This window comes from Crocuta crocuta, unplaced genomic scaffold (assembly GCF_008692635.1).
Source record: "Crocuta crocuta isolate KB4526 unplaced genomic scaffold, BGI_CrCroc_1.0 scaffold830, whole genome shotgun sequence".
Taxonomy (NCBI): domain Eukaryota; kingdom Metazoa; phylum Chordata; class Mammalia; order Carnivora; family Hyaenidae; genus Crocuta; species Crocuta crocuta.
Genome location: NW_027531513.1, coordinates 1,822,187 through 1,848,319, shown reverse-complemented (window position 1 = coordinate 1,848,319; position 26,133 = coordinate 1,822,187). Strand labels below are relative to the sequence as shown.

Below are 26,133 nucleotides of genomic sequence, written 5' to 3'. Positions count from 1 at the left end.
CAGGTTCTCCAGCTTGCAGATGGCAGAGTGGGACTTCTTAGTCTCCATAACTGCATGGACCAATTCCTTATAAAACATCTGATTTTTGTATGTGTGTGCGTAAGTAATCCCACTCGTTCCGTTTCCCTGGAAAACCCTAATAGAGCCAGTGAAAAGCCTTCACTCCAACACTCTTGTGAAAGCTGAACCTGTTCACACAGGAACAAACTGGTTATCAACTTGACTTCTGGTCAAATTGCTGAGCAGGACAATAAAAGAACTGCTTGATACTTTGCGGCCTTCTCTTATTGTGTACAAAGGAGGAAGAGAATGTTGAAATATTCCTCAGGACTCGTCTGTTACTGGGTGTGTACATTATCCCAACACTTCTTAAGGGATTCTGAGGGGTGAGAGCCATGAAGAATGAGTGTCAAAAAAAATGGAAGGAAACTGCATGTAAAGAAATAATGATAAATGAATGAAATTTAGAAAATATTTGTACTCCTCTCCATTCATGACAACTACTTCCCAATTCAGATAGGACTGCTTTTAAAAACAAGCATCCTGTTGATGTGGGCCTTCCGAAGACTAATTTATCATTTTTGAAAGCTAATGATGAAAATACATCATACCTTATCCAATGCATACATAGCAAACACAGGCCCGTCATGAGCTTTCACTGTCTTCAGTAGTAGAATATCTTTCCAAATAAAAATATCTCCAGTGGCTGCTCCTGAGAACACTAGATCTTCCATTCGCCCATAAGAAACACACATCATTGTTTCCAGTTTTCCAACAGTTCCAAAAATTCCTCTTTTAGAGGTGAAGCCACCACCTGAAGTAGACCAAGAGTATGTATGATGTTTTGAAAAACTGGCACCTTCTATGAGCATTTGGAATGACGTCGTCAATGAAAACCCAGTGTGTCTACATTATGTGTATATGTAAAGATGTATAAATATGGCAGAAAAATCATAAAAATAATTTAAGAGGGTTTCTCGTTTACACATTGATTAATTCAATGTTTACTGAATCCCTCCTTTGTGGCAGATAGAGTGGTTGGTGCTGGGGTATAAAGATAAGAAGGGATTTCTTTATTCAATGGACTTGGGTTCTAGTTGGAGAGAGGACACCATCTTGGTCCAACAAGATATGTGGCTAATCAGGGTTTAGTGCCAGTTCTGTGCCAGCCAGAGGACGGAATGACTAAGTGTCCAGGGTAACTAGGAAAGTCTTCATGAATGCTGACCAAGAAGAATGAAAGCAGCACTGCCAGTAATGTAAAATGTAAGCAAGTTATGTTTGTTTTACCTCAATTATTATCACAGGTCCTTTAGGGTAAGAAAATGAATCACTTTGTAAGAAAAGGTATGTAGTTCAGATTTGTCCTTGAGATGTTCACCTTTCCCTGCACTTCCCAAAGAGCACTGAGAAACCCAGACCCACTCCAGAAAACTTCGCACAGGCTGGCTCTCCAGACATTTTGGATGCCAATGTCTTTTCTTTAAAAGTAGAAAGCACTGGGACAGTAGCTTATGTTTTGTTCAGTGTTAAGATGAAGCATGGTATCAAAGCCAATACTAAGAATTCACAATCCCAGTAACAGGTCTGGTTTATTAGTGAGAAAAATAAAATGTGCTTGCATGTTCTGACCTGCTTACTTACTCATCCTTATTATCAACATTATGATGCATAAAAATTTATTTGGATCACCTACTGTGTATACTGTCAGGGTTTAATTCATGTGTTAAATTCAGTGATAAATAAAAGAACCCTCAAAATAGTGAAAAATTTGTCCACTCAACCAAAGTGATTATTTTATTTCCTGTTCAGTAGTCTAACACAATGACTGCTTTCAGAACAGATGACTAATTATGAAAATAATTATTTTCACAGAACATTTCCCAAGGCTTTCTAGATATTGATAAATATGCAAGGAAGCATATAAAGTGTTTTACAACTTAGACATTAAGCCGCCGAGTGAATTCGAGATAGCATGTCTTCCTCGCACATTTTAATTTTAAATGGATAGGTAGTGGTGGTGGCCTTTTTTTCAGCTGGATTTGTTTTTAAAGCTCTCAACCACATAAACGATAAACTCAAAGAACAGTACCTGCTTGTTGCCAGAATTTGATGTGCTTCATCCCAACTGTAACCAGTTTGTCAACATGGTGTGGGTTACACTTTACCACAAATATCTTATCCTTATGTCCTCTGTAAGAAACCGACAAGAAAAAAAAATCTAGTTTTCATGGAAGCAGTGATACAGAGGTTTATTAAAAGTATACATTTGGTCTAACTTTCACTAAACACATCTAACAGGACAATTAGACAATAGTTTAAAATACATGTGAAGTCTATATTAAATTCACAAGCTTTGACTTTTCTTCGCAAGTTTGAGCCCTCTCTTCTTACTCTAATGTTGCTACCAAAGTCTACTCAGTTATGTTTTAAACAAATTAACGAATTATTTATAATGGATCAGAATGTCTCACAAGATAAATTTAATGCCATCACCATAAGATTGTAATTCTCAGGATACAGAGCTCTTTTATGGGAAAAGAGGGAAGATATTGGAGTCATATTAATGAGAAGCTTCAAATATAACATTCTTTGCTGTGGACAGCATAACTTTAGGTTAAATGGAAGTTCAGCTAGAAATGTACACACTAGGAATGGAAGCCCCTGGCTCATATTCATGGGGAGAGAAAGGATGTCGTCTGTTGATTCAAGGTACTTTAGGATGCTCTGCATTCAGAAATAGAAGTTGATAACCCAAGATACAGAAGGACAAATATAAAAATGAGGACTGATTGTAGACCTGGAGCTTTAGACCTGTGTTCCACGCACCAGGGAAATTTTGCTGTAGACTATTATCACATTAGAATTTAAGGATTTACTGGACTTGATAGATTTTACTGGATTTAATGGACAATTTGGTGGTCTTCTCTGGTATATTAAGACAAAACCTTCATTATGTAAATTAAAGCAATTAACCAAAAGAACACAGCTGACCAATATCTCTTATGAATATAAATAGTAATATCTTAAATAAAATTCTAGCAAAGAAAATCCAGTAGCACATTAAAAAAATAAGACTTTATGATAAAATGCAAGGGTAGTTTATTAAGGACTCAAATAGTACAATTCATCATATTAACATGCATAACAAAAATTATGTTATTTCATAGATAACTGAAAAGTTATTCTTACAAAAATCTAACTCATGTGTGACTTAAAAACACCCAATTTGCACTCAAAAAAGCAGGAATTAAGGGAGACTTATCTTTTAGACATTTATATTTCCCTGAAGCCCTTAACTCTCATTGAAAAACCCAGATTCATTCAATAACAATTATATACAGGCTGGCTCTCTGGATGTTATACGCCACTATCCTTTAGAAGCATAAAGTGCTAAAACAGTAGCTGATTCAAGATGTGTTTTTGTGTGTGTGAACTCAAAGTCACATTCTTACATAATGTCATTCCCAATAAATTCAGGAACAAGATTATTACCACTGCCATTTAACCTTGTGTTGAACATATTAACACATACAATTAGATAAGATTTTAAAATTAAAGGCATAAGGGGCACCTAGGTGGCTCAGTTGGTTGAGCATCTGACTTCGGCTCAGGTCATGATCTCACGGTTCATGGGTTTGAGCCTCACATCGGGCTCTGTGCTGACAGCTAGATGAGAGCCTGGAACCTGTTTCAGATTGTGTGTCTCCCTCTCTCTCTCTGAACCTCCCCTGCTCATGCTGTCTGTCTCTCTCAGAAATAAATAAAACATTAAAAAAAAAAAAAATTAAAGGCATAAGAGATGGAATGGAAGAGGTAAAACTACTATTTGCAAATGATTTAATTATTTATCTAGGAAATTCAAAAGAAATAATGTTAAAATAGTTACAAACAAGATAATTTAGTCAAGCTGCAGTGTATAAAATTAAACACAGAATCAATAACCTTAATATATACAAAAAAACAACCAAAAAGTAACAAAATAAAGAACTCAATAAACAACAAAAAAATCAAGGCATAAATTTACAAGAAATTTGCACTAAATATAAATGAGTGAAACAGAACAAAAACTCCCCATCTGTAAGCTAGAAAAGAGTTCTTAAAAAATGGTAATGCAGTCCATGTTCTTGGGTTGGAAAACTCAATCATAAAAGGGTCAATGCTCCCTAACTTAAAAAAAATTTCAACTTGATTGCAATAAAAAAAAGAGCTTTTGGTGTTTATTTGCTTTTTAATCTGAAGTCAGACTCCTTGATTTTAAAGTTCTCATGGAAGAATAAACCAGCAGTAATCATCAGGAAAACTCTAAAAAGACAAAGTAAAGTAGGAAGAGTAGCTCTCCTAGATATTAAAATAATCTATAAAGCCTTCATAATTAAAACAGTGTGGCATTGGTACACAAAATGATAAACCAATGGTAAAACAGAACATCTAGAAAGAGTCTCAAATATTAAAACGTAGTATAACAAAGATAGGATCTCAAATTAAGGGGGATAAGATGAACTTTTGAAATAATTGGTGTATTGGGGCACCTGGGTGGCTCAGTCAGTTAAGCATCTGACTTTGGCTCAGGTCATGATCTCATGGTTTGTGGGTTTGAGCCCGTGTCAGGTTCTGTGCTGACAGCTCAGAGCATGAAGCCTGCTTGAGGTTCTGCCTCCCTCTTTCTCTGCCCCTCCCTGGCTCACACACTTTCTCTCTCCCTCTGTCTCAAAAACAAATAAACATTAAAAAATTTTAAAATAATTGGTGTATGTCACCAAATGCTGGAGGTGGAGCAAAAGGAAGTCTTGTACACTGCTGATGGGAATGCAGGATGGCACAGGTACTTTGGAAGACAGTTCTTATAAAACTAAACATATTCTCAACAAAACTAAAAGGCAGCCTATGAAATGAGAGAAGATATTTACCAACAACAGCATATCTAATAAAGGGTTAGTATCCAAAATCTATAAAGAACTTCTCAAACTCAACACCCAAAAAACAACCAATCTAGTAAGGAAATGGGCAGAAGACATGAATAGACTTTTCCAAGGAAGACATCCAGACAGCTAACAGACACAAGAAAAGATGTTCAACATTCTTAATCATCAGGGAAATACAAATCAAAACCATGATGAGATACCACCTTACACCTGTCAGAATGGCTAAAATTAGCAATACAAGAAACAAAAGGTGTTGGCAAGAATGCAGAGAAAGACAAACTCTCTTGCACTCCTGGTGGGAGTGCAAACTACTACAGCCACTCTGGAGAACAGTATGGAAGCTCCTCAAAAAATTAAAAATAGAACTGCCCTATGATCCAGCAATTGCACTACTAGGTATTTATCCAAAGGATAAAAAATACAGATTCAAAGGGGCATGTGCACCCCAGCGTTTATAGCAGCATTATCAACAAGAGCCCAACTATAGAGAAAGCCCAAATGTTCACTGACTGTTGAATGAATAAAGAAGATATGGTACATATATACAATGGAATATTATTCAGCCATCAAAAAGAATGAAATCTTGCCATTTGAAATGAGTGGATAGAGTTAGAATATTATGCTAAGCGAAAGAAGTCAATCAGAGAAAAACAAATACCATATGATTTCACTCATATGTGGAATTTATGAAACAAAACACATGAACATATGGGAAGGGTGGGAGAGAAGAGAGACTCTTAACAATAGAGAAGAGAGACTCTTAACAACAGAGAACAAACTGAAGGTTGACAGAAAGTGGTGGGTAAGAGATGGGTTAGATGGGCGATGGGTACTAAGGAGGGCACTGTTGGGATGAGCACTAGGTGTTGAATGTAAGTGATGAATCATTGAATTCCACTCCAGAAACCAATATTGCACTGTATGTTAACTAACTAAAATTTAAATTAAAAACAACAACAAAAAAACCTCTCAAAACTAAATATTCTCTTACCACAATACCCAGCAATCATGTTCCTCAGAATTTACTTAAAAGACTTGAAAACTTATGTCCACACCAAAACCTATACATGGATGTTTACAGCAGCTTTAATTGGCAAAACTTGGAAACAACAAGATATCTGTCAGCAGGAGAATGAGAAAAGAAAAAAAGTACATCCAGACAATAGAGCATCATTCAGTGATAAACAGAAATGAGCTATCAAGCCATGAGACACATGGAAGAACCTTTGGTGGAGTCTTTAGGGTTTTCTCTATATACGATCATGTCATATGCAAACAGTGACAGTTTTACTTTTGCCTTACCAATTTGGATGCCTTTTATTTCTTTTTCTTGTCTGATTTCTGTAGTTACTATTTCCAGTACTATGTTGAATAAAAGTGGTAAGAGTGTACATCCTTGTCTTGTTCCTGATCTTAGAGGAAAAGCTTTTAGTTTTTCACCACTCAGTATGATGTTAGCTGTGGGTTTTTCATATATGGTCTTACTACTAGAACTAATAAATGAGTTTAATAAAGTTGCAGAATAAAAAATTAATACACAGAAATCTGTTGTGTTTCTATACATCAATAACAAAATAGCAGCAAGAGAAATTTTAAAAGATCCCATTTATATTGCATCAAAAAGCATAAAATATCGAGAAATAAATGTAACCAAGGAGGTTGAAGAGCTATATACTCTCAAAACTCTAAGATACTGATGAAGAAACTGAAGACAACACAAATAGAAAGATACACAATGCTCATGGATTGGAAGAATTAATATTGTTAAAATATCCATAATACACAAAGCACTCTGAAGATTCAGTGCAATCCCTATCAAAACATCAATAGCATTTTTCACAGAAATACAACAAATAATACTGAAGTTTGTATGGAACAACAAATAGTTGAAGAAATCTTGAGAATGAACAAGGCAGGAGGTTATCAAAATACCAGATTTCAAGATACACTACAAAGTTACAGTAATCAAAACACTATGATACTAGCACAAGAACAAACACATAAATCAATGGAAAAGTATAGGGAGCACAGAAATAAATCCATGCCTGTATGGTCAATTAATTTATGAAAAAGGAGGCAAGAATTTACAACGGGTAAAAGATAGCCTTTCAATGAAAGGTGCTGGGGAAATTGGAAAGCTACATGAAAAAGAATGACCTTGGACCACTTTCTTATACCTTACATAAACGTAAACACAAATAGATTAAAGACCGAAATGTGAGATCTGAAGCCATGAAAGTCCTAAAAGAAAACATGGGCAGTAATGTCTTGGACACTGACCTCAACCACATATTTCTAGATAGGTGTCCTCAGGCAAAAATAAATTATTGAGATACCAAAATACAAAGATTTTGCACAGCAAAGGAAACTATCAACAAGACAAAAAGGCAACCTAGTGAATGGGAGAAGACAGTTGTAAATGATATTTCCAATAAGAAGTTAATATCCAGAATATATAAAGAGAACACCAGAGAAAAATCCCATTAAAAAATGGGCAGGGGTTGGGGCGCCTGGGTGGCTTAGTCGGTTGAGCGTCCGACTTTCGCTTAGGTCATGATCTCGCGGTTCGCGGGTTCGAGCCCCGCGTCGGGCTCTGTGCTGACTGCCAGCTCAGAGCCTGGAGCCTGTTTCAGAGTCTGTCACTCCCTCTCTCTCTGACCCTCCCCTGCTCACGCTGTCTCTCTCTCTCTCCTAGAAATAAATAAAAAAAAACATTAAAAAAAAAAATGGGCAGGGGTGGATGGGTGGCTCAGTTGGTTGAGCACCTAACTCTTGGTTTCGGCTCAGGTCATGATCTCACAGTTTTGTGAGTTCAAGCTCCAAACTGGGCTCTGCATGCTAACCTCATGGAACCTGCTTGGGATTTTCTCTTTCCCCCCCTCTCTGCCTCTTCTCTGGTTGCACTCTTTTTGTGTCTCTCAAAATAAAAAGTAAGTTTTAAAAAATGGGCAGAAGACCTGAATAGATATTTTTCCAAAGAAGACATACAGATGGCTAACAGACATGAAAAGATGTTCCACATTACTCATTATCAGAGAAATCCAAATCAAAACCGCAATGAGATATTACCTCACATGCATCAGAATGGCTACTATCAAAAAGACAAGAAATAACAAGTGTTGGTGAGGATATGGAGAAAAGGGAATTCTGTGCACCACTGGTAGGAATGTAAATTGGTGCAGCCACTGTTGAAAATAGTATGGAGGTTCCCCCCCAAAAATAAAAACTGAAATACTGTAGGATGAAGTAATTTCACTACCAAAGAAAATGAAAACACTAATTCTAAAAGACATATGCACCCCTTTGTTTACTGCAGTATTATTTACAATAGCCAAGCTATGGAAGCAACCCAAGTGTTCATCCATATATGAATGGATTAAGAAGATGTGGCGTGTACAAACACACACAATGGAATACTACTCAACTATTAAAAAGAACGAAATCTTGCCACTGTGACAAGAGAGAGTGGCAAATGCCATACAATTTCACTCACATGTGGAATCTAAAAAACACAGCAAAGTAACAAATGAAAACACAAAGATTCATACGTACAGAAAACAAACTGGTGGGGAATGAGCAAAATAGGTGAAAGGGACTAAGAAGTACAATCTTAACGTTACAAAATAAATAAGTCACCAATGAAAAGTACAGCAAGGAACATTGTCAATAATATTTTAATAATTTTGTATGGTGACAGACGGTAACTACACTTACCATGGTAAGAGTTTTATAATGTATATAATTGTCAAATCACTATGTTGTACACCTGAAAGTAACATAATGTTGTACACTAACTATACTTCAGTTAAATAATAAAATAAAAATGTTTTTAAAATTAGAAATGCTTAATGAAGTTTATACAGGTCAAATGAATGTTGTCTTAAATTTTCTTTATGATATTCTAGCAGAAAAGTAAAAGAAAAAAATTAGGGAGGAGAGATTTGGACCCTCTGTAGCATGATGCAAGCCGGGCTGAAGGGAGTCCATTATGCTATTTCCTCCACTGTGTAACTTTGTGTAACTTTGAAATTTTCCATAATAAGTTAAAAGAACAGGACAGACACCTCCAAACCCATTACTTGGGCCCCGTAGTGACAGGCAGGGAAAGGAGAAGGAATTGTTTTTGAACTTTGTCCCTTCGTTTCTTTGCAAGTCCAAAGTGAAGCACTAGGCCAACACACTCCCTGGAAGTATCAGGAACAAGTAGGAGAGAGAGATAAAAGTTTAGATACAGAAGAGAAAATGTGCTTAACACCAAGAGGACAAATAAACCAGATAACCACGAGAGACTTTAAGCATCCAAAGATTTCTTGATTGGAGGAAAATCCCCACAGATCCTGAATCATTAAATAAAAACTTTAGAGAGAGGATGCCAGAGAAAACTGACAGGAAAATTGAGAAGAGGCATAACAAATTACATTTCTTACACAAAAACAAACATTGTTTTGCATTTATACAATGCCAAATATTTAGATAGTTGGAAAAATCTTTTTTTCAGAAAACTTTTTAGTTTTCCTCTGATTTCTCAGTGTCATTTTATGACACCAGTGTATTTTCTTTTGTGGCTAAAGTTCTCAACTGATGAACGATGGCAGGTAAATGATTACTTAAGGTCAATATATAAATAAAGGACATTCACGGATACCTCTGCTGGTCTCCCTTTAGACACTTGTTAAATTTGTAGGATAGTTGCCTATAATTTTGTCTGGAGGAAAAATAAAATGGAAAGAGTTTCGGGTCCTAAACAGAAAATAAGAATATGGAAGACTGGGTCCTGTTGCCCTATTACAGGATGACCCTCATGCCAGAGTCATAAGTAATTCACCACACAGGGCCACACTGCAAGCTCTATCAGCAAGGCAAGAACAAGTGAACAGGGAGGGAATGTGTCTCTCCCAGAAGTCACGGGCAGCTGTACCCCAGGGAGCTGACTTCCAAATGTTCTATTCAGAGCCCTTCATTTGCTTAGAGGCCAAGTCCCATGTGTGATTTGGTTCCTCTTTTTTGGTGTGAAGGTGGCCCACAACTCAGAAGACTGAAAGGGCCCATCTTCAAACAAGATTGAAAATAGCTTATAACACAGAATAATAATATAGAATAAGCCAGGTAAGAGAAAGAGTGAAGCAAGATGACCTATTTTTGAGTGAAGAAAAGAAGCCAGTTCCAGAGCCCTATGTAGACCACCCCACCTAAGAATAAAAACAGATCAAAATACTAGACCAATATTTACTCAAGAACATATGCTAAAATGTTGGCTATGTCACAGGCAGTGTAATTGTGATTTTCATTTTTCTTCCTGGTGCTTTTTTGGACTTTCTGACTTTTCTGTAAGAATCACACACTACTTTGAAAACAGAGAAAAAAATCAAGAAAAGTTATTCTAAAAAAGAAATACACATTTTCAAAAAGGAAAGTGAGAAAAGAAAGGTGCCAATTTGGCGTGCAGGAGGCTTCATCATATTCACTAAAGGTGTGTAAGGGTAGGGAACCTATAATAAATCAAGCAACAAAGCTAATACAGAAATATATACACAACTGCTAGTTATGGGCCTACATTTTGTCCAAGGCTTTCCAGTAGCATAATTATTTCACGTCAACAGCACAAGGTTAGGCACCTATCTTTTGCCTGCTGCGTTCAAACTTTCGAGATGAAGCACGTCAAGAATAATTAGTCATGTCTCCCATAGTCCTGTTACTGGTGTGTTAGAAATGTAATTAAAGGGACAGAGAGGCACCAGATTATCTCATAATTCGTCTCTGACACTGATACTAGGCCTTTTAACCACTGCCTGTAAGAGACTGACTGGTTATTCAATGGGTTACTTGTATGTTACACTAAACCGTGTGTTTTCTTTTTATGAGGAAAAAAAAAAAGACTAAAAAATTCATTGGTAATGGAAGGAACTGAAATCTTTCATGAAAATTAGCAAAGAGGAAAAAAACTTGTTCCAAGAAATTGTATCATGCCAATCCTGAATTTCTCTAATTTCTCTGAGCTGATAAAGAAGCTTCAATTAAACATTTTCACAACTGAGGGGTGGCTTTTGAGAGCGCATTGTTGTTCTGATGGCACACCTTCCCACTGGGCATGAGCAGCACTGGTGGTGGTGCCATCATGGCTACTGACGTGCTCGTCCCTCTGCGGGGAACTCTGGCATCTGAGAGCTAGGGATTATTGTAGAAGACCATCTGGCCAGAGCAGAGTAGCTGCCAGAAGCAGGTTCATTGCTAAGCCTTGCTAGTGCCCTGCGCCGGCAATGATTTGACACACACAAGTGCCAACTGAGGGGTGTCACTGATTTGCCCATTTTAAGAGTAAATTAAGCCCTCTCAGGAGCTATGAAGACTCCTTGAAGCCAGTAAGGTACCATCAGTAAAGTTATCACCTGTTTTTCTTTGTCACTTCTTTCAGGTCCCAGTTCTTTTTAAAGATTTTTTTTTTTTTTTTAGTACTCTCTTCATCCAATTTGGGGCTCAAACTTATAGCCCCAAAATCAAGAGTTACATGCTCTACTGACTGAGCCAGCCAGACACCCTTATGCCCCAGTTTTTAAAGTTTCTATCCCCTTATGTATGTAACTTAAGGTCATAAATAGGCTTTTATTTATGTGTATGCTTATATAAATGTATGTAAGTATTATGAAAATGGGCATTTATGTAAACATTTACTTATTTGTTATTTTACAATCTTGTAGTCTTCTAAGAACTTTAGCAACCCTGGACATTCCTTCTTGGAAAGAGCCCTGGTTAATGTTACAATGCAAAAATATTCTTGGAGGGCAATTTTGCAGGTGTCTTCTTTTGGGAACGTGACATGAGGCTTGGGAGCAATTCCAAAAATGAAGTGTGTTACTAACATAATGGTGTTCAGTCACTTTGTCTTAATTAAATAGAAGTAACACTACCAAGCATATCAAATAGATACCTCTGAAATATTAATAAATATTTCTTTCTTCCATTTCTATGAATGTTTCTGGCATCCAACAGGGGAGCCACAGAAGGTTGCAGAGGGTTTTTTAGCAGGAAAATTGCTTTTCTGTTCCTTTGGAAATGCAGACACAGGCTTTGCCTGCATAATCTGCATTGCAGTTGGTATGTTATCAGAAATATTAAACTAAAATTTGGCACATGAGTCTAAAGGGAAAGGAGAGTTCTGATTAAGAGCTGAATCCGAGTGCCAATTAGGGGGGTGACAGAACATTGAGGAATACTTGACAGAGAGACCAGGAAAGCCCACTTGGGCAGTTTTCGGAGCTGCCATTTGCTGCCAAGAATTTCATCTCAATCGCACTTATCAGAAAACCTTCTCTTTTTCTCCTAAGATGGAGTCCTCAGGGCTCCATCTGCTCCTTTGAGTCCCCAGCAACTGAGAGATCTTCGTTTACTCAATCAAATTGCAACCATCCCCCCCTTTTTTCTTCCTATTTAATATTGTGAAGGGAAGTATTAATTTACAAAGTGAATACTGGAGATCAAAGCCATTAACTTAAAATTGCTTTTATACTGCAAGACAGAAAGGACGTTGGTTAATGTAGAGAAGAACTAGTGGAGAGGGAAAGTGATTACTCGTCTTGGGCAACAAATTCGATCATTGGGCCTCGGCTGCCAACCGTGCTGACCTCCGACCAGGGCTGGGCACACAGCTAAGCCCAGGGTATGTAGGAGGAGAAACCAGTGTTGAGACTTCGGGCTGATTCAGCAGGGAGGGAGGCTGGGGTCACGGAGGACAGGTGGTCTATAAACAGCAGTCGGGCTTGGAAAGTCTATTTATAAGATGGGGAGATTAGGCAAACAATTTGCCTGCTTTGAAAGCAAGTGGCAGATGCATACGATGGGGCCTCCCTTCCAGCATGCGCCAGCCTCATGACAAATGGTACCTCTGACTAGAGTGACATTGACACTCCTTCACCAGATGCAAGACTGTGGAAAAACAAGGGATAGGCCCAAGTCGGAGAAAAGCTGCTTTTCTATTGCGGGAAAGAGCTTTGATAAAGACCGTGCATAGATTACTAAAAGCCAAGTGACAAGTAACTCTCTGGAAAGTCTTTCAGAATTTTCCAGTTCCCTGAAACAAACATTAACTGCTCTAAGTCACGTCACCATGATATACTGCAGTACGTTTTCCCTCAGGTGTTAAGCTTTCTGTGTGAATTCCATCTGAGTCTGAAGATGAAATCTCACTAGAAAATGAAAACTAGTGACCTTTACTGAAGCGAGATAATCGGCAGGATGCTGCAGGACCTCAGCACCTTCTTACCTTGTGGTGGCTATCTTTTCTCCCTTTTTCCAGTCCCAAAACACAATACTGTGAAAATCGTCTAAACCAACCGACACCAGACATTTTCCATCAGCTGTATGAAAACAACACAAATGTCAAGTGACTCATTTCTTCAGTGAAACATCAAAACACTTCATACACTGTAACAATGAATATAAAATTGATCTTAAGAATATTACTTAGGGGGCGCCTGGGTGGCTCAGTCGGTTAAGCATCTGACTTCGGCTCAGGTCATGATCTCACAGTTTGTGGGTTCGAGCCCTGTGTCGGGCTCTGTGCTGACAACTAACTCAGAGCCTGGAGCCTGCTTTAGATTCTGTGTCTCCCTCTCTCTCTGACCCTCCCCTGTTCACGCTGTCTCTCTCACACACACAAATAAATAACAACATTAAAAATTTTTAAAAAAAAGAATATTACTTAGGCTCTAATACATTAGAAGTATCATATACTGAAGGGACCTCACTGAATGAAATGCATAACAGTAATGGTTGAGCACAACAACTGGTTGATGAATTAAGTCACTGATCTAACATCCATACTTGATCTTAGCCAAAAAGCCGAGAGGCGATAATCTAACATTCCAGCGTCAGACACAGAGCTGGGAGAAGCCTCCCGGGTATGTCTCAAAAACCTTGTCTATTTTATGACAAATCTCATGACACTTATTCAAAGAACTATTTGGCTTTGTGACTCTATTTTCAGCTTTAAAAAAATGGGCTATTTAAACCTCCAAGATAAGAGCATTCATAGAAAATTTAATTTCAAAAATTCTTTCACAAGATGATTTTGTAATTAAAAAATCCTAGTCTCTTAGTTTCCCTATTTTAATAGGGACTTAAAAATACATTTAACACTATTTTAAATGTAGTAGACTTATTATAGGACATTTAGAAACTATAAAGGAAATTTATCAACCACTGCAATTTATAGGCCTACCTTTGGTGTATTTCCTGTCAGTTTTTCTATATAAATGTGCTTTTAAAAAACAAAACAAGGCTGATAATGAACATAGTATTCTCTAATCTTTTTTCATGTTATATAGTGAACATTTTCCCTTAGTATTAAATATTATTTATAAGATTACCAATGGTTACTATAATGTAGACACTCATTGTTTTCCAAGAAAAAAACTTTAAAAAGTACTTTTTACATTCAATTAAATTTGAAAACCAAAATGGTTAACTTGCTCTTTCCCTTCAAGACCAAAGAAGCCGTTGGGCCTTTCCTTTGCTGCCTCCTCACAAGCCAGATTCTTGGGAGGAGTGTCTGGGGTCAGTGATTGCACCCCAGCTTCGTGCGGGCTAGACAAAGGATACAGCGACCAGACTCAACATGTGTCAGTTGAGCAGAGTATCCTCCTGGTCTACGGAGGACCCACAATATGATAGGATAAAGAAACACAAATGTGTAATAAACAATTTCTCCCCAGTCTCAACTGGTATTTTTTTTCATGTTTTATTTATTTCTGAGAGAGAGAGGCAGCATGAGCAGGGGAAGGTCAGAGAGAGAGGGAGACACAGAATCTGAAACAGGCTCCAGGCTCTGAGCTAGTTGTCAGCACAGAGCCCGACGCGGGGCTCGAACCCACGAACTGTGAGATCATGACCTGAGCCGAAGCTGGTCGCTTAACCGACTGAGCCACCCAGGCGCCCCTCAACTGGTATTTTCAAAGACAGGTCTGGAGTCGATGCCACCTTAGAGTTGCCAGGGAAAATAAAGGAAGCCTACTTAAACTGGAATTTCAGGTAAGTAATGAATAATTTCTTATTCTAGATCCATGTAATATTTAAATTATGTATTTATACTTATATGACATGGGACATACTTTGTATTAAAATTTATTTGGCTTCATGCATCTCTGTTTGGTAAGTCTGGTAATGCTCCCCAAATGTTAACCAATGCCCAACCTGTGAGTGCCCTTACTGGGGCTGGACTGTTCCCCAAGCTACCAGAAACCATGGTCTGTTGCTTCTCCGGAGGAGGGAGCAGATCAGAGAAAGGAAGAGCCTGGCTTCACAAACAAATCCTCCTCAATCCTGGACTGCTGCTAAGTATGAGGCAAGGATCTGCAAGTTACATTAACCCTTTCAAGCTACTAGGCTCAGTCTTGGAAGAGACATTCATGCTTTCCAAAAGTGTTAAATTATCAAGTGATTACTATCAACAAATGTGTCTTCTGATCACAATGAATGATATGTCCTTATGCTGAACTGTTACCAGGCTTTAAGTTATATGAGGTTTCTTTCTTTCTTTTTTTTAGGTAGGCTCCATGTCCAGCACAGAGTGAGGTGGGGGTGCGGGGTTGTCAAATTCATTACCTGAGCTGAGAACAAGAGTTGGACTCTTAACCAACTGAGCCAACCAGGTGCCCTGCAAGGCCTCTATGCTACACGTTTGGGAGATGGGACTGGTAATGGCTTCCTATTGATTACCAGTATTACTCTGTCCATACCTCTTGGGATGGCCTGGTTGTACTTCTACATTAGGATACTTCTGTATTTTGATGATTTGATTGGTTGATTGGAGCTTCCTCTCCCTTTTTAGATTATAAACTCTGCTAAGGCTTACAGTTATCATATCAAATTTCCTCTGTGATCCTCCCACTAATCTAGTCTCCAATGAGACTGGTTGACACTGAGGGATGATGAGGGAGATAAAGACAGAATGAGTATATGGATGGTATGAAGGGAAAGAAATGTGCTGTTATCTAGCCACACAAATTTTAACTGCTTTAATTATCACTTCTTTAAAAAAATGGCACTAGTATTCAATGTTTTCTTCCATTTATTAAGTCTACATTTTGTGTTTTCTTTTGTAACCTGTGTAGCTCTATTAACATGTCCTTAGATGGTAAGCATCCACACATTTTTTAAAAAATTTATTTCTGAGAGAGAGAGACAGTGTGAGCAGGGGAAAGTCAGAGAGAGAGAGGGAGATGCAGAATCTGAAACAGGCTCCAGGCTCTGAGCTAGCTGTCAGCACAGAGCCAGACGCGGGGCTCAAACCCACGAGCCGTTAAGATCACGACCTGAGCCCAAGTCGGATGCTTAACCGACTGAGCCACCCAGGGGCACCCAGCATGCACACATTTAAAATGGCACTTCAAGTTTTATGTCTTTTGAAGAAGTTCTCAGGGTACATTAAGTTTTTTGGCTTTTTACTGGAACTTCTGCAAGGCCCCATCAGCTTGTCTTCACAGTTACATACCTTTCTACCCCAGTCCGTGACTATGAGGAGAAATTGAGAAACAGTACAGATGCAGGGGCACCTTGACAACCATACCTCTTCTTTAGGATAGTGACCTTTTATAAAATTCTGCAGGTGTAGGCTATTTCTGCATACCACATGGTGTGCAGAACTAGCTACCTTTTTATTTTTTTCCCAGTTTTCACACCCCACCCATCCCCCAAAGAGACTTGGTTTCAGCTTTGAAAATCCACTGTTCCTTGACCAGTTGGAGTTATTTTGTTGTTTTTTTAGACATACTTTTAGAGTCAAGGTAATGTCCTTTTAAATCTTTCTAGTCACAGTATGTATTACCTATGGATATTTTGTGACAAAGTCCAGAAATAATTCTAAGGCATTTAATGCCAACAGTAAAGGGCATGTTAGAAAGAGAGAATTTCTACCAAGACAATCCAAAGTTGGTCCTTGCATTCAGGGCTCATAAAAAATGCATAGGTTTTCAGAATTGAACACAGTGAAATTCAGTTAGTCTTAGAGGTGCCCTTGGGGAAATCAGTATTATTCAGTGAAGATTTTAAAAATATGAGGATGATATTAAACTAAAAAAGATTTATGTGGCTGAACCTTTCTGTTTCTAATCTGGTTTTCTATTCATGTGGAAGCACCTTCTATCTTGTAAGCACAAAAACAAAGATGGCTCTATTTGCCCTAGACAGTGTTAAGACGTTCACAAAGCTAACCGAGTTGTTTAATTAAGTGAGATAATATAAATTCATTCCTTCTTGTTCACAGAGAGTTATGGATTATATTGTAAGAAATGCTTTTCATTAAAAATGTCTTTCCATTTGCTGTGGAACGGTGGCAAGTATTGATTAATCTAAACCCCAATGTATAACTGCTTGTTTGTTGTCTAGTTTTCACACCATTTGCCTGATTTGTATTTCCATACTTCTTTTTTCTAATAAAGGACAAATGTACTATCAGGTCTCCACAGAACCCACCCCAGTGAGCTGGCTTAGAACAGAAGGGTGGATAATAGGGGGTCCTGAGGTACACAGATGGTGCCACCAGCTAGGTGATGACCAATTTTGGTGCCCTGTTCATGTGGCTAAATAGGGAAATCTAAGTCATCTCCTGTTTTGGCATTTTGACTTAAGCTACTCACTTTTCTATCACTTTTCAAAAGAAAGGTAGAGTTGCTCCTGCTCCGAGTCACATAAATGTGTGATTTGGGGCTGATCTAGGACAGGACTCTTTTCTCAGTGGGGGATGCTCATGTGGAAGCCTCTCTGTGCCACCTGCCCATTCCACCTTTGCACTGGCAAACGGGTAGGGCAGCTGGAGACACATGCATGTGGGTAGAGGTGGTGACACTGAGCGCTCCACGTAAGACTCTTACACTGAAAGTTCTCACTACCCTGGTGGAGTGCAGAGGCAGCAGTGGGCAAGAGGACTCAGTGGCGAGGGCTCTAGGCAGAGCTCCTGACCGCTCACAACCTCCGGCTTGGTGGCCTTCTCCCTGCACTGAGGCCAGGGGACGAGGGTTCTAGCTCAGGATCTGCCATGGTTTGGCTTTTACCGCAGTCACACCACCAAACTCTCTGTATCTCCTGTTCTTGGTCTATAAGGTGATAGAGAGCTTTCAGTACATCACTGCTGAACAAACGTGGCTTCACCCCCCCCGCCCCCCGCGCAAGTCACTATTATCTGGGCAACAGAGAATATATGGTAGAGACTGAACTATCCTTTTTGGCAGAGAATATTTTGTATCACAATATTCCTTTATTTGCCCAAAATGGGAATTAGAAGTAGTGACAGAATCACCTTCTCAACCTCTTTCTGAAACATCTGGTCTCTCTCCCCAGGTAACTGGTATGAGGGGTTACCTTATGGGGGAAAGATTTCAAAGTTCATTTAACTCTCTTGATCTTTCCTTCTACAAAACTACTAGGCCCTGAAGAGAGAGGGCTTCTTGGAAATACAGAGGTCAAGTTACTGGGTACCAACTTATCTCTGTTTGAGGTCTTTGATCAACATTCCTCTAATCCCTTCACTAAAGGTATGTAAGTAAAGAGGCACTTGATCTTGTGACGTATCTAAATTTAAAAACCAAAAACTTAATTCTATAGCAAAAAGATTCTAATGATTATTAAATTCTATTTAGATTCTATATGTTCTATAGAATATATTCTAAATTTCCTGCCACTCTGTTCCTATGTTAATTTACATACACACGTTTTCAGTGGAAATCAGTGAATTAATGCTATTTTGAGGTCTATTTTTTTTCTCACTTGATACATAAAAATATGTATGAAATACACATAGTCTACATACTTGTCATTTTGAATTATAGCTTTTATTATATGGTGCCAAATTGTCTGTGGGAGTTATTGAGTCAATTTTTAATGTTGCCAAAAATATGAATACCGTATATTAGATTCTCCATAATTTAGTGCACATTGAAGTTTTATTATTTTATTTATTTTTGCTACTTTAATGGGTGTCTTACTACTTTTTCAGAGTATATTTATTAATACAACTTTTATATTGAGTATACACAGATGTATCATCTAGCAATTAACTTTAGGAAAAAGGAAGTCTGGCTATTGAGGAAATAAGCGGAAGAAATTCATTCACATTCTTAGAAGAGAACCATGTTTGAACTCAAATTATGGTTTCCTTTTAGATTTTATGGTTTTACCAAGGATGTATGACACTTCAAGTGTCATAAACTTCTGGAAGTTTAGGACTTTGTATTTCCTGTGACTGGGTGTGTTATCTGTGCTTCCCAGTGTTTTCGCTTCCTTAGTACTCACGCCTTCTTGACCTCACATGCTTGCCAGTGTGGTGAAGAAACTCTTAGGCCTTAAGTTTTACTAGTTCAATAACCACAGAAAGTACTGAGTAACTCCTAATAATAACGTAACAATTCAGATTTCTATAGTAGTTTACAGTATGTGAGGATGTGCGTGTCACAAAAAAATTGCCCCAAACTGTTCCATATTATTATAGGTGAAAAAATAAAGCTAATTTTCACCCAAACACAGTTTACAATGTCAAGTTCTAGTAGTAATAGTGAAAGGCAAGACAAAGTATATTAAGCAAAGCCTCGTTCATTCCTTCACATTTTTGGAAAAGCTTGTGTGTCCATAGCGGTACAATATGTGCAGTGGGGAAGAGAGAGCTGGGCTCTGCTCTCCAAGTAGCTTCTTGTATGAGAAACATTAACGCAGACAGCTACTATACCACATGGACTCTAACAGACAGCACGAGAGCAATGACAACCATGGGGTAAGAGATGTAGAAGACGGGATGGGTTCTTTCTCCCTGGAAGGTTGTAGGAGAAACTTTCAGCTTGGTCTTAAAGGGTGGTAGGGCTTGAACAGACACATGGCAGCAACATGAACAAAGGGACACAGGCAGAAAGGAGGACAGTCCTGCATTTAGGGAGATGTAAAGGAGCATGAATGGGTAAGTGGATAGAAACACTGCAAAGGAAGGATGAGGCCAGATCACGGAAGGTCATGAATGTCCAACCAAGGGCCCTGCCCTGAGTCAGTCAACTGAGCTGAATCCACAGGGTGGCAATGTGACTGTGCTTCCAGAAGACTACAGTCTGGGTAGGATGGACTAGAGGACGTGGGAATGGAATCAGAGACCAATACGGCAGAGATGAGAGGGACTTTGGGCTTGAGCAAGGAGAGTAGAGAGTGAGGGATGTAGAAAAGAGAATGGGGTTGTGGAGTCATGGAATTTAATGACTACCATTACGCACACTGCACATACTAAACTTCTGAACGGGATTTAGAAAGAAAGAAATTATAGAATCAGTTTTCGGTAAAAAGTTTATAATTTTTCTATTGATCTAACTTCTACAATTGGGCTTAAAAATTCTAGGTAAAAATACCTTCTATAGGCCCTTATTCTCCATTCTAACTTAAAGAAATGGCCTCACCCTAAAGAAAATTACATTCACCAGTGAGTATTCTAATAGCCCTATGTTCAAATTTTAAATTAAGGAGATGGAAAATCCAGTTCTATTTTTTAAATATGAAATTTATTTCCAAAACACATGTGTTTTTAAAGTGGCTCTCTGCAGAGAATTTGCAGCCTTCCCTCCAGTTCTTTATATTTTAAATTGCAAGTGCTGTGCTCCACCTCTTTGGGGAGATGAAACTGATGCTCTGAGTCACTGACATGCATTTTCTTTTTTTTTTTTTTCAGGCATTTTCAATGAAGATTTTCTGCAGCAACAGCTGCTCTGGATCTCAAATTGCTCAAGCGAATGCAGAACACAGTGTGAGCTCTGGGTAATGACTTGGGAGAGAGGAAATGAACAATACCAGGTAAAGACGTATAATTGAAAGGCCAAATATTTTTTTTTGTGTTTGAGGTATTCACATATCGGATTTCCAGTCCAAGACTGGGTAGCTAACATACAAAGAGCTTACATTATTATAACAAACAGAACTCAACTCAACAGAAGGTTGTAAAACAAAAACCGAAACAAAACCCAGCCCTAAGTAAATGCAGAAGCATCAATGACTGCAGTGGAGAACTGGTGCTTACCTGAAAAATCAAGTGCACACACTCCTCTCTGATGCTGTCCTTTCAGTAGTGACAAACATTTTAGAGTTTGTGTGTCCCACACATGAATAGCAGCATCTCTTCCAACCTTAAATAACAGGATGAGTATAATTAACTACTTACAAATTATAACAATGATTAGTCATTCTTTTTTAAAATTTTTTAATTTNTCCCTCTACCCCACTATTTTTCCCCTTCTTCTCCCCCATGGTCCTCCGTTAACTTCCTCCTAATACACTTATTCGTGCAAACATATGGTATCTGTCCTTCTCTGCCTGGCTTAGTCATTCTGAGAGTTCCTTAGGGTCAAGTGCTTCTCAGATATCCACACATTTGGAGAGCAGGGAGACAGTTGGAAATCATCTGGTCTGAATCCATTATTTTCCAGATGATAAAACTGAGGTACAGAGAGCCTAACAAGCTTGTTCTGGCATCATACTGGGGGCCAGCCCAGCCTAACTTGGTGGATGGTTCCCAGTGGAGATATTTTAAAACTCCAATTCAAACATCCACCATGCTTTCTGTAGGAGTTCTAGATTTCGCTCTCCTACCTTTCCAATTCTGCGTAAGATTCCACTTCTTGGTCAAGCAAGTCACCTGTGCATTGTTATGGCACTATCCTCAGAGTTCTTTCACCCATCTCAATTATTTTACTCATCCCAAGAAGGCCTGGCCCTACCTTTCCTCCCAGGAAATGACAGTTTCATGGCCTACCTGTTGTTAAGGTGGATTCTTCTTGAGGGAATACAAGCTTCTTTCACACTAATCCCCAACAACATTTTAACAGTAAAATGGTTTTCCTCGCTTAATTGTAAGGGAAAAAATAACTTTGTTGGGTTTAATAACTATAAAAGGGAAAACGGGACATAAAACAATGCACATAACTACGCAGAATCCAGCCAACTCCTACACTGGTGTCTGGAGCCCCAGTTACCCCTGGAATGGTTATTGGTGTACTGGTTTGTCACTGGTCCACCTCACACTAATTACAGTATAGAATGTGGTATATTAAGTACACACGTTAAGTGTTAAGTTTTTACAAAAATAACTATTCACTAGATGTTACACTAGTACTCAAAGATGGTTCATTCAATAAACATTTATTGATTACCTAGGATATACTAAGTACTGGATATACAGTGATAAGGAAAATATATTATGACTACATTCATGGAACTTATTTCAGTTTTAGCTAATCCTGTTTTGCGTCAGAATGAAATCCCTCAGAGCCTTCCCAACAGTGCTGTAATGTATTGGTTAATTCTTCTGCCATCATGAAGTGACCCAGCATTCACTGAATCTTCAGCTTCTTGCCTCTTGTTTGTTTCTACCAAGTATTTCTTGAATGTAAAGCAGATTCAAAATGTTATCCTCTCTGACTAGGCCACCATCTTAGAGGAGAGCTACATACCTGCCCGGTGGCCACGTAGTCTTTCACTGGATGGATGGTCAGGCTGAGAATGTCATCATCGTGCCCCAGGTACAGCCTCTGGGAGTGTTGCTGCCTGTTGTACACAACAGCAACTGCAGCAATGTGATAGACCACCTCTCCAGTTTGTGTGTAGAACAGATTGTTTCTACAGTCGTAGCCCCTGTAGCTGAAGCACACGGCATGCACAGTAGTTGAATGAAGGGCAAATGAACAGAGCAGGAGAGGTCACGAGATAAAGCGAACATGTTGATATGGACATGCACAAGAACCCCAGGGATCTCCATAGCTGCCTAGGACAGTCATTTTCAACAGGGGTGCGAGGACCTCTGAGGGCATGTGGCAAATCCCTAACAGGTCCAGTGTGGGCAGGTAATTTTAACAGAATTTGTTTCTAGATCCTCAGCTACTATATGTGCTCTTTCTTCCAACTGATCTGTCTGAGAATACATGTGCGATGGGGAGCAGGTTTTCCGTGGTCACCTCTGCTTTCTCAATCACCTTCCTGTTAGAAGGTCATTCCTCTTGTCCACCTGTAGTCTTACTGTGGGGTGTATTATCCTGGGGCATTGAACCATCCAGGAACACCAAAACAAACCCAAGTGTGGATGTTGAAAGTGAATAATTCCAACAACTAGATCTGAAATTCTTCTGCTAAGTCAAGTGACTTCCAATTCTTTGCTTTTATCAAAATTGAAGAGTGATTTAATTGAACTGACAGGTGGTAGAATAAACTATATTTTTGTGTGATGTAACATAATCATGAGATAGATCTGTCTGTATTGCAACAAGAATTTAAAGATTGAGTAACGTTGCTAAGATAAAATTGCTTCCATTCTCTTCTACTTACTCATGTGAATAAACTTTCTCTGTGCCTATAACTATGAAAAAATGAAAAATGGGAATAGAATCAATGCTAAACTGTCACAATCTAGCAATAATATAAATGTACATATATCTGAACTCAGTGAAAAAATCTTATTAAAATCTTTTTCAAATAAAATTTTTTACATTTAGTAACTACTTATTAGAAACTGTGCTATATTTATGCTGGTCTGATAAGCTTTGTACTGCTAATAGTTGTAATAAGAATTCAATCCAGAAAAGAAAGTTAACACTCGAAGCCGCAATGTTCAATAGAGATATTAATCAAACTATGTGGGTACGTGAAAATTTTCTAATTGTCACATTAAAAAAAGGTAAAGACAAACAGATGAAATTTAAGAACATTTAACCCATTATGTCTGAAATATTATCATTCAATCAATATAAAACATTTAATGAAATGCATTACTTTCTTTTTTTCATGCTAATTCTTTAAAATCCAGTGTGCATTTTATGCATACAATCCATGTGCATTCAGATTAGCCACATTTCAGCCACTCAGTGGCTTTAAGTGGCTAGTGGATACCACACTAGCTAACATAAGTTAGAGACTTAGGATCACAGGGAATTAAATTTAAACTGCACTTATATACATTTCTTCCCTTACAGAAGGTTTGATAGGGTGGTCAACAAAAGGCTTTCAAGCATAAAAATAATACAATAGTGTAAGATTCATGGAATATCTTATGGGAGAAGTGGAACAGAAATATGAGTTCATGTATTTTTTAAATTGATGATGGTGGGAATCAAATTATCAATGACATTTAGGTTCCAATTGACCCAATTAAATGAATGATGTATTAATAAAACACTAGATATTATTTTCTTCACAATCATTTAATCTTACATCGAAAAATTTTCCCTAACTTATTTATTAATTTTTTTTAATGTTTATTTTTGAAGGAGAGGGACAGAGAGCACAAACCAGGGAGAGGCAGACACAGAATCTGAAGCAGGCTCCAGGCTCTGAGCTGTCAGCACCGAGCCCAATGTGGGGCTCAAACTCATGAACTGTGAGATCATGACCTGAGCTGAAGTCGGATGCTCAACCAACTGAGCCACCCAAGTGCCCCCCAAAAATTTTAGATGTCAACCTCAAGCATGATAGGTTGTGTGTGATTTTCAAAATTCAAAATTATTTTGGGCATGTATGAGCAAAACTGTTTAAAGAAAATACTGTCCAAGGTGGAGCCAGCTAAATAGAGCAGGAGAAATGGGGATAACGGGAGCAGAAATGGGGGAAGACAATGGAGCTTGGTAACAATGGGCCACAGAAACATACCCATCACAGAAGTCAGTGAAGCAGGAAACATATAGATACACACATTGTTATGGCCACAGAACATCAACTGAGAATACCGGACAGAGAATCATGTTAAAATGTTAACTTCAGGTAAGTACACAGTGGAGAGAAGAGCCAGTCTGAAGTGGGTCAGCATCAAGAAGAGGGGACCCCACTGGTCTGCTGATAAGGCTGGTGACAGGCACCCACCCGTGTATGAACTGGAGTTTCAAGCTGTCCTCAGGAGCCTTTTCTCTTTTGAGGAAGGGCACTGCATGGTTTTTCTCTTTACTTTGTTGCTTTAGCTGAGGTAGATCTTCTTTGTAAACCTTAAAGCATAGCAGAAACATTAAGTTGAGACTCTTCAGGTTTCAAAATTATTAATATCCTGGCATTCTCAGGAGGTCTTTAACTGTAGGAAATCAAGTTTTTGAGAACATGAGAAGCTAAAAATGGCCACAAGAGACAAAGTAGGTCATTATATAATGATAAAGGGGTCAAGTTCATCAAGAAGATATAACAGGTTTAAGTATGCACCCAACATCAGAACACCAAAATATATAAAGCACATACTAGCAGAACTAAAAGGAGAAATAAACATCAATGGTCTAAGAGTGGGAAGAGTCAGTCTGAACAATGGATAGATGATCCAGACAAAGAATCAATAAGGAAACAGCAGATGAAGAACACTGCAGACCAAGTAACCTAGAAGACATAACCAGAACATTCCATCCATCAGCAGCAGCACACACATTCTTCTCAGGATGCATCATATGTCAGGCCACAAAACATGTCTCAACAAAAAGATAGAAATCCTATCATGTATGTTTTCTGGCCACTGCGGTATGAAAGTAGAAATCAGTAACGGAAAGAAAGCTGGAAAATTTTTAAGTATGTGGAAATTAAACCACACACTTCTGAACAACCAATGGATCAAAGAAGAACTAAAAAAGAGCACAGAAAATTATCTGGAAACAAAAGAAAAGAGAAACAAGGTAACAAACCTTGTGGGATACAGCAAAAGCAAAGTGTACAGCTATATACACATACATTAAGAAAAAAGAAAACTCTCTGATAAACAACTGAACAACATATCTTAAGGAACTGGAAAAAGAATACACTAAGCCCAAAGTTACCAGAAGGAAGGAAATAATAAACATTAGAGTAGAGGGGTGCCTGGGTGGCTCAACTGGTTTAGCATTGGACTTTGGCTCAGGTCATGATCTCACAGCTCCTGGGTTCGAGCCCCACGTTGGGCTCTGTGCTGATAGCTCAGAGCCTGGAGCTTGCTGCAGATTCTGTGTCTCCCTCTCTCTCTGTCCCTCCCTGACTCGCATTCTGTCTCTGTCTCTCAAAAAATAAACATAAAAAAAAGGATTACAGTAGAAATAAATAATATAAAATAGATAATAGAAAAGACAAACCAGAGTGGCTTCTTCAAGAAGATAAACCAAACTGAATACATAAGACATGAGACTGCATTTTACTTTCTAATGAAGAAAACTAACTTGAAACATGAATCCCCAGGATTCAAGATTTTGAGTTTATATAATTTATATTC

General features: G+C 38.3%; 1 protein-coding gene across 1 annotated transcript in view; it reads right to left on the bottom strand.

Annotated features, from left to right (window-relative positions):
* EML6 (EMAP like 6) overlaps positions 1-26,133 on the bottom strand; it is a 273,438-nt gene that overhangs the window by 74,469 nt on the left and 172,836 nt on the right. Inside the window, exons 13-18 of the mRNA XM_077772351.1 lie at positions 24,783-24,901; positions 22,388-22,574; positions 20,959-21,064; positions 13,183-13,276; positions 2,093-2,193; positions 612-814 (exon numbers count right to left, since the gene is read on the bottom strand). Coding sequence (XP_077628477.1) covers positions 612-814; positions 2,093-2,193; positions 13,183-13,276; positions 20,959-21,064; positions 22,388-22,574; positions 24,783-24,901 — 810 coding nt within the window. The remainder of the gene's footprint in view (positions 1-611; positions 815-2,092; positions 2,194-13,182; positions 13,277-20,958; positions 21,065-22,387; positions 22,575-24,782; positions 24,902-26,133) is intronic.